Source organism: Palaemon carinicauda, chromosome 36 (assembly GCF_036898095.1).
Source record: "Palaemon carinicauda isolate YSFRI2023 chromosome 36, ASM3689809v2, whole genome shotgun sequence".
Classification (NCBI taxonomy): Eukaryota; Metazoa; Arthropoda; class Malacostraca; order Decapoda; family Palaemonidae; genus Palaemon; species Palaemon carinicauda.
Window position 1 is genome coordinate 75,855,283 of NC_090760.1, and position 10,000 is coordinate 75,865,282.

The 10,000-nt window shown below is 42.9% G+C and overlaps 2 protein-coding genes across 2 annotated transcripts in view; one reads left to right on the forward strand and one right to left on the reverse strand.

Annotated features, from left to right (window-relative positions):
* LOC137628917 (potassium channel subfamily T member 2-like) overlaps positions 1-10,000 on the reverse strand; it is a 671,513-nt gene that overhangs the window by 531,204 nt on the left and 130,309 nt on the right.
* Positions 1-10,000, forward strand: part of LOC137628705 (serine/arginine repetitive matrix protein 5-like) — a 146,234-nt gene that overhangs the window by 8,494 nt on the left and 127,740 nt on the right. Inside the window, exons 2-3 of the mRNA XM_068359855.1 lie at positions 7,078-7,705; positions 8,016-8,628. Coding sequence (XP_068215956.1) covers positions 7,078-7,705; positions 8,016-8,628 — 1,241 coding nt within the window. The remainder of the gene's footprint in view (positions 1-7,077; positions 7,706-8,015; positions 8,629-10,000) is intronic.

Here is a 10,000-nt window from a genome sequence, read left to right on the forward strand (position 1 = left end):
GAGAGAGAGAGAGAGAGAGAGAGAGAGAGAGAGAGAGAGAGAGAAGAATTCAAAGCAAAACTTTTCAAATGAATCCTACCCAGGCCTTCTCTCTCTCTCTCTCTATATATCTCTCTCTCTCTCTCTCTCTCTCTCTCTCTCTCTCTCTCTCTCTCTCTCTCTGAAGGGCTTTCGACACTCAACCCAAAGACCATTCATATAATGAAGTAGGATGTCTGAAGACTCCAGTCCGCCACTCGACGTACAAACTACAGACACGTGGAACATTTTGAACTTGAGGTCGACGAAAACTTCCGCTATTGTGTGACAAGCCGAGTTTGGTATTACGTAAATGTGATGTGACAGCGGTTTGGTAAGCATGTGTAATGTGTGTATGTGTGTGTGTATATATATATATATATATATATATATATATATATATATAAATATATAAAAATATTATATATATGTATATATATATATATATATATACATATATATATACACACAAGGGTATTTATATGTATACCTATGTTTACATAGATCAATAAGCATAAACTGTATATACATACACAAGATCGTATTCAGCATCACGTCGAATACCCAACTCTTACATACATCACGACATCCACATCTAAATTTGGAGTAGAGTCATAGGATCTGGGGTACTCCAGACCTTCCGATCAAACGGTGCAAGAAGAAGAAGAAGAAGAAGAAGAAGAAGAAGAAGAAGAAGAAGAAGAAGAAGAATAGATTATCATAATACAACAATAAATAAAGTTTAAAGTGGATCCATTCCTAAAGTTATGTCCCGAAAGTTGAACACTATATCTACGATGATTCAAAAACTGTTACTAAACATTTATTGATAAATGTACATACATTCACTTCGTTATGCATATCTTCTTAACTGCACAAGTATTGATATAACTTCACACTAGTAATTATAAAATAGCTATCATGAGTAATCAATACTACCGCTAGAGAGTTATGGGGACCTTTGACTGGCCAGAGTTCTACGTTGAATCCTTCACTCTGGTTACGGTTTATTTTCCCCTTGCCTACACATACACCGAATAGTCTGGCCTATTCTTTACATATTCTCCTCTGTCCGCAAACACCTGACAACACTGAGATTACCAGATAATTCTTTTTCACCCAAGGGGTTAGTGCATTGTAATTTTTCAGTGGCCACTTTCATCTCGGTAACGGTAGAAGAGGCTCTTTAGCTTAGGTAGGCAACTCTTCTAGGCGAAGGACACTCCAAAATCAAACAACTGTTCTCTAGTCTTGGGTAGTGCCATAGCCTCTGTACTATGGTCTTTTACTTTCTTGTGTTAGAGTTCTCTTGCCGGAGGGTACACTTGAGCACACTGTCCTATTCTATTTCCCTTCCTCTTGTTTTGTTAAAGTTTTTATAGTTTATATTGATCTTTATTCTAATGTTGTTACTGTTCTTAAAATACCTTATTTTTCCTTGTTTCCTTTCCCCACTGGGCTATTTTCCCTGGGCTTATAGCATCCTACTTTTATAACAAGGGTTGTAGCTTAGCAAGTAATAATAATAATAATGATAATAATAATAATAATAATAATAATAATAATAATAATAATAATATTATTATTAATAATATTATTGTTATTATTATTAATAATATATTATTATTTTTATTATTATTATTATTATTATTATTATTATTATTATTATTATTATTATTATTATTATTATTATTATTATTATCATTAAAAGGAGGAGATTACTCAGCCTTACGTGTCAATCTTCACTCATTCAGAGTTGGCCTGATTAAAAATATTTCTTTTAATGCTAAAATATAAACAAAATAAAATATATAGTAAATAAATTGGATAAAGATAATCAATAAATTATGAGATAAAAATCTGTGATGAAAAAGAAATAGAGCAGATATTAAATTTTCTTTTATAGATTAAAAAATAACATCATTACCTTGAAAAATGTCAAATGCTTATTACTAACAACTCATTAATAAAAAAAAAAAAAAACTGATAAAACATCTATATCCTTTTTCAATTCCCATTTCTCTCATAGGAAATATTTGATCATATTCAAAGAAAGACAAAAAGGAATATGGTGAAAGGATCAGACGAAAAAAAACTAACAAAGGCCAATTGTCTATACTTTACTCCCAGGTGAGAACCTTTGGCTCTTAATTAGAAAGAAATGGAGAAGGAAAAAAAAAACACCCTAATTAAAAGCGAACATATCTGGAAGAAGACTCAATCGATTGATTGAATGGTGGAGGGGATCATTTTAATTCACCCGAGTGTAGGGAGGAAGGGAGGGAGGGAGGGAGGGAGTGAAAATAAGCCCCTTCCACTTTCCCCTTTTTGACGATTCAAAATCCCCCATCTCTCCAGTTTGTCCTTGATTAACTGAAGAGTGGCTTCAAATAGAGACGTATACAAAACGTCTATTCCTTGCCCAGCCGGTTTCGAAACCAATTCTATTTGTCTTCCGCTTCGCCTGCCCTGTCAAGGGTTTCGAAATCAATCCTACTCGTCTTTCATTTCGCCTGACCTCTCTCACAAAGGGTTTCGAAAACAATTCTGCTTGTCTTTTACCTCACTTGACCTCCCAAAGGGTTTCCAAAAGGTTTCGAAACCAATTCAACCTGTCTTTTACCTCACCTGACGTACCAAAGAGTTTCTAAAGGGTTTCGAAACTAATTCTGCGTGTCTTTAATTTCGCCTGACCTCTCTAATCGTTTACAAAGGGTTTCGAAAACAATTCTGCCTGTCTTTTACCTCATCTGACCTTCCAAAGGGTTTCCAAAGAGTTTCGAAACCAATTCTGCATGAATTTTACCTCACCTGACATAACAAAGGGTTTCGAAACCAATTCTGCCAGTCTATTACCTCACCTGATCTCCTAAACTCCTAAAGGGTTTACAAAGGGTTTCGAAAACAATTCTGCCTGAATTTTAACTCACCTGACCTCCAAAAGGGTTTCGAAACGAAATCTACCTGTATATTACCTCGCCTGACCTTTACCCTTCATTCACTTTCGACTGAATTCATAAAAATTCGAAACATGAACATCGCTATTCTTTATATTAATCCCCAATATCGTTCTATCAACGGGATGGGGATGGGGATGGGGGTGGGGGTGGGGGTGTTGGTGGGTTCTAAATGCAACCTTCGTCCTTCCAACCCCCTTCATTCCCACCCCCTCCCCCCAACAACTCTGAGGATGGAAGCACTTCACTTCAATCAGACCTTAAAGGTCAAGAGTTTAAAATTTCGCATTACCAAGAACGACGTTTTGAACCTCAAGGTGATTTGATGTTGCTGAAATTTGTAAGTGGATTTAAAGGAGGATTTCCCAAGTGGATTTGAAGGAGGATTTGGCAAGAAGATTCACGGAAGGTTTTACAAGTGCTTTTGCGGCTTATTTTGAGAGAGGATTTAAAGATTTTGTGGGTGGATTTAGATTTTAAAAAGAGGAATTAAACAGTTTGTGAGAGGATTTACAGATAATTTAGTGGGTGGATTTAAGGAGGATTTAAAGAATTTGTGAGGGGATTTAGATTTAAAAAAGAGGATTTAAACATTTTGTGAGGGGATTTACAGATAATTTAGAGGGTAGATTTAATTTTAAAAAGAGGATTTAAACATTTTGTGAGGGGATTTACAGATAATTTAGAGGGTGGATTTAATTTTAAAAGAGGATTTAAACATTTTGTGAGGGGATTTACAGATAATTTAGAGGGTGGATTTAATTTTAAAAAGAGGATTTAAACATTTTGTGAGGGGATTTACAGATTATTCAGAGGGTGGATTTACATAGGATTTTAAGATTTTAAGATCGGATTTTAAGGCCTGAGAGCAGATTTGCAGAATATTTTGATAGTGGATTTATAAAAAGATTCTAAGACTGGATTTAAAGAAAACTTAGCAATCGGTCTAACAAAAGGGTGCTGTTTTGGTATGCGATCTCACTTATGGCGTGATTTAAAAAATTATTCTTTTGCTTTGGTATGCGATTTCAATAGTTTTAATAGATAAAATAAAAGAATAGAAAATCTAATGGTTCTTTCTTTACCGTGAGCTCGCTTCGCTCGCAAAAAATAAAAACATCAAGCTACGTATGCACTGGCAAGCGGTAATGTTCAGCTGCGCACGCTAACATCAATGATTGATTATTATTTCTTATATAATTATTCCTGGTATATATTTTTTCAGAAAGTCTAATGGTTCTTGCTTCGCCATGAAGTGGAGTGAGATTGCTACTATCAGGTGAGATCGCATACCAAAGCTAAAGCATGACTTCGAGATCGCATACCAAAGCAGAAGCACGACTTCGAGATCGCATACCAAAGCAAAAGCGCGACTTTGAGATCGCATACCAAAGCAAAAGCGCGACTTCGAGATCGCATACCAAAGTAAAAGCGCGACTTCGAGATCGCATACCAAAGCAAAAGCAACACATACCAAAGAAGAAGCGCGACTTCGAGATCGCATACCAAAGCAAAAGCGCGACTTCGAGATCGCATACCAAAGCAAAAGCGCGACTTTGAGATCGCATACCAAAGCAGAAGCGTGTCTTCGAGATCGCATACCAAAGCAAAAGCGCGTCTTCGAGATCGCATACCAAAGCAGAAGCGTGTCTTCGAGATCGCATACCAAAGCAAAAGCGCGACTTCGAGATCGCATACCAAAGCAAAAGCGCGACTTTGAGATCGCATACCAAAGCAGAAGCGTGTCTTCGAGATCGCATACCAAAGCAAAAGCGCGTCTTCGAGATCGCATACCAAAGCAGAAGCGCGTCTTCGAGATCGCATACCAAAGCAAAAGCGCGTCTTCGAGATCGCACACCAAAGCAGAAGCGCGTCTTCGAGATCGCACACCAAAGCAGAAGCGCGACTTCGAGATCGCACACCAAAGCAGAAGCGCGACTTCGAGATCGCACACCAAAGCAGATGCGCGACTTCGAGATCGCACACCAAAGCAGAAGCGCGACTTCGAGATCACACACCAAAGCAGAAGCGCGACTTCGAGATCGCACACCAAAGCAGAAGCGCGACTTCGAGATCGCACACCAAAGCAGAAGCGCGACTTCGAGATCGCACACCAAAGCAGAAGCGCGACTTCGAGATCGCACACCAAAGCAGAAGCGCGACTTCGAGATCGCACACCAAAGCAGAAGCGCGACTTCGAGATCGCACACCAAAGCAGAAGCGCGACTTCGAGATCGCACACCAAAGCAGAAGCGCGACTTCGAGATCGCACACCAAAGCAGAAGCGCGACTTCGAGATCGCACACCAAAGCAGAAGCGCGACTTCGAGATCGCACACCAAAGCAGAAGCGCGACTTCGAGATCGCACACCAAAGCAGAAGCGCGACTTCGAGATCGCACACCAAAGCAGAAGCGCGACTTCGAGATCGCACACCAAAGCAGAAGCGCGACTTCGAGATCGCACACCAAAGCAGAAGCGCGACTTCGAGATCGCACACCAAAGCAGAAGCACGACTTGGAGATCGCACACCAAAGCAGAAGCACGACTTCGAGATCGCACACCAAAGCAGAAGCACGACTTGGAGATCGCACACCAAAGCAGAAGCACGACTTGGAGATCGCACACCAAAGCAGAAGCACGACTTGGAGATCGCACACCAAAGCAGAAGCACGACTTGGAGATCGCACACCAAAGCAGAAGCACGACTTGGAGATCGCACACCAAAGCAGAAGCACGACTTGGAGATCGCACACCAAAGCAGAAGCACGACTTGGAGATCGCACACCAAAGCAGAAGCACGACTTGGAGATCGCACACCAAAGCAGAAGCACGACTTGGAGATCGCACACCAAAGCAGAAGCATGACTTGGAGATCGCACACCAAAGCAGAAGCACGACTTGGAGATCGCACACCAAAGCAGAAGCACGACTTGGAGATCGCACACCAAAGCAGAAGCACGACTTGGAGATCGCACACCAAAGCAGAAGCACGACTTGGAGATCGCACACCAAAGCAGAAGCACGACTTGGAGATCGCACACCAAAGCAGAAGCACGACTTGGAGATCGCACACCAAAGCAGATGCACGACTTGGAGATCGCACACCAAAGCAGATGCACAACTTCGAGATCGCACACCAAAGCAGAAGCACGACTTCGAGATCGCACACCAAAGCAAAAGCAACACATACCAAAGAAGAAGCGCGACTTCGAGATTGCATACCAAAGCAAAAGCGCGATTTTGAGATCGCATACCAAAGCAAAAGTGCGACTTCGAGATCGCATACCAAAGCAGAAGCAACACTTCGAGATCGCACACCAAAGCAGAAGCACGACTTCGAGATCGCACACCAAAGCAAAAGCAACACATACCAAAGAAGAAGCGCGACTTCGAGATCGCATACCAAAGCAAAAGCGCGACTTCGAGATCGCATACCAAAGCAAAAGTGCGACTTCGAGATCGCATACCAAAGCAAACGCGTGACTTCGAGATCGCATACCAAAGCAAAAGCGCGACTTCGAGATCGCATACCAAAGCAAAAGCGCGACTTCGAGATCGCATACCAAAGCAAAAGCGCGACTTCGAGATCGCATACCTAAGCAAAAGCGCGACTTCGAGATCTCATACCAAAGCAAAAGCGCGACTTCGAGATCGCATACCAAAGCAAAAGTGCGACTTCGAGATCGCATACCAAAGCAAACGCGTGACTTCGAGATCGCATACCAAAGCAAAAGCGCGACTTCGAGATCGCATACCAAAGCAAAAGCGCGACTTCGAGATCGCATACCAAAGCAAAAGCGCGACTTCGAGATCGCATACCTAAGCAAAAGCGCGACTTCGAGATCTCATACCAAAGCAAAAGCGCGACTTCGAGATCGCATACCAAAGCAAAAGCGCGACTTCGAGATCGCATACCAAAGCAAAAGCGCGACTTCGAGATAGCATACCAAAGCAAAAGCGCGACTTCGAGATCGCATACCAAAGCAAAAGCGCGACTTCGAGATCGCATACCAAAGCAAAAGCAACACATACCAAAGAAGAAGCGCGACTTCGAGATCGCATACCAAAGCAAAAGCGCAACTTCGAGATCGCATACCAAAGCAAAAGCGCGACTTCGAGATCGCACACCAAAGCAGAAGCACGACTTCGAGATCGTACACCAAAGCAGAAGCACGACTTCGAGATCGCACACCAAAGCAGAAGCACGACTTCGAGATCGCACACCAAAGCAGAAGCACGACTTCGAGATCGCACACCAAAGCAGAAGCACGACTTCGAGATCGCACACCAAAGCAGAAGCACAACTTCGAGATCGCACACCAAAGCAGATGCACGACTTCGAGATCGCACACCAAAGCAGAAGCACAACTTCGAGATCGCACACCAAAGCAGAAGCACGACTTCGAGATCGCATACCAAAGCAGAAGCAACACATACCAAAGAAGAAGCGCGACTTCGAGATCGCATACCAAAGCAAAAGCGCGACTTCGAGATCGCATACCAAAGCAAAAGTGCGACTTCGAGATCACATACCAAAGCAAACGCGCGACTTCGAGATCGCATACCAAAGCAAAAGCGCGACTTCGAGATCGCATACCAAAGCAAAAGCGCGACTTCGAGATCGCATACCAAAGCAAAAGAGCGACTTCGAGATCGCATACCTAAGCAAAAGCGCGACTTCGAGATCTCATACCAAAGCAAAAGCGCGACTTCGAGATCGCATACCAAAGCAAAAGCGCGACTTCGAGATCGCATACCAAAGCAAAAGCGCGACTTCGAGATAGCATACCAAAGCAAAAGCGCGACTTCGAGATCGCATACCAAAGCAAAAGCGCGACTTCGAGATCGCATACCAAAGCAAAAGCAACACATACCAAAGAAGAAGCGCGACTTCGAGATCGCATACCAAAGCGAAAGCGCGACTTCGAGATCGCATACCAAAGCAAAAGCGCGACTTCGAGATCGCATACCAAAGCAAAAGCGCGACTTCGAGATCGCATACCAAAGCAAAAGCGCGACTTCGAGATCGCATACCAAAGCAAAAGCGCGACTTCGAGATCGCATACCAAAGCAAAAGCGCGACTTCGAGATCGCACACCAAAGCAAAAGTGCGACTTCAAGATCGCACACCAAAGCAGAAGAAGAAGTGCAACTTTGAGATCGCATACCAAAGCAAAAGTGCGACTTCGAGATCGCATACTAAAGCAAAAGCGCGACTTCGAGATCGCATACCAAAGCAAAAGTGCGACTTCGAGATCGCATACCAAAGCAAAAGCGCGACTTCGAGATCGCATACCAAAGCAAAAGCAACACATACCAAAGAAGAAGCGCGACTTCGAGATCGCATACCAAAGTAGAAGTGCGACTTCGAGATTGCATACCAAAGCAGAAGCGCGACGAGATCGCACACCAAAGCAGGAGCGCGTCTTCGAGATCGCACACCAAAGCAGGAGCGCGTCTTCGAGATCGCACACCAAAGCAAAAGCGCGACTTCGAGATCGCACACCAAAGCAGGAGCGTGACTTCGAGATAGCACACGCACACCAAAGCAGGAGCGCGACTTCGAGATCGCACACCAAAGCAGAAGCGCGACTTCGAGATCGCACACCAAAGCAGAAGCGCGACTTCGAGATCGCACACCAAAGCAGGAGCGTGACTTCGAGATCGCACACCAAAGCAGGAGCGCGACTTCGAGATCGCACACCAAAGCAGGAGCGCGACTTCGAGATCGCACACCAAAGCAGAAGCGCGACTTCGAGATCGCACACCAAAGCAGGAGCGCGACTTCGAGATCGCACACCAAAGCAGGAGCGCGACTTCGAGATCGCACACCAAAGCAGGAGCGCGACTTCGAGATCGCACACCAAAGCAGAAGCGCGACTTCGAGATCGCACACCAAAGCAGAAGCGCGACTTCGAGATCGCACACCAAAGCAGAAGCACGACTTCGAGATCGCACACCAAAGCAGAAGCTTAGCGCGACTTCGAGATCGCACACCAAAGCAGAAGCTTAGCGCGACTTCGAGATCGCACACCAAAGCAGAAGCGCGACTTCGAGATCGCACACCAAAGCAGAAGCGCGACTTCGAGATCGCACACCAAAGCAAAAGCACGACTTCGAGATCGCAAGTCACGGTGAACATAAATTTCGAGATGTAAATATCTTCATATACAATTAACCATAAATATAATCTTTATAGAATAATTAAAAATAAGACTAAACACCAGTTTTGGCAATGGGCTGTTTCTAATGAATATAGTTCAGAATAAATAAATTAATATTTCCCATCGATAAACTTTTGAATGAAAACAAGTCTTGAAAAGTCACACCAGGTGTGTTTTAATATCAACATCTGCCTTCTATGACGATTTATCAATATTGCAATTTTATTTTTCACTGATTCATGCAGTGATGTAAAAAAATACGAAGATGGGGAGGTGAGAGGGAGATGGGAGGAATTTAAGAGGTTAGGGAGAGAGAGGGAGTGAGTGAGGTAGGGAGAGTATAATCGCATTTACATATTACTAAAGGAACAAGGTCATGTCGACGTTATCTGCTGTCGAAGCATTAAGGGAAATGAGTTCTCTATTGTCGACAGAAAGAGAGAGAGAGAGAGAGCTTCTTAGCAATTGGACAAACTCAAGAATCGAAATAAAATTGGTTATTGTATATATGAAGAAAATATACATTGAAAATGAGAGAGAGAGAGAGAGAGAGAGAGAGAGAGAGAGAGAGAGAGCTTCTTAGCAATTGGACAAACTGAAGGATCGAAACAAAATTGGTTATTGTATGTATAAAGAAAATATACATTGTAAAATGAGAGAGAGAGAGAGAGAGAGAGAGAGAGAGAGAAGAGAGAGAGAGAGAGAGACTGTTTCAACAGCACTCTGTCTTCTATAGGTTTTACAAGGATGGCTGTCTAACGTGAACGCCTAGAAATGATAAGATAAGAAGTGTTTTACTTCTTAGATTTGAGAAGTTCATCTTTGAATTGACAAGAAGGATGCGTTTTATTAGACAGCCG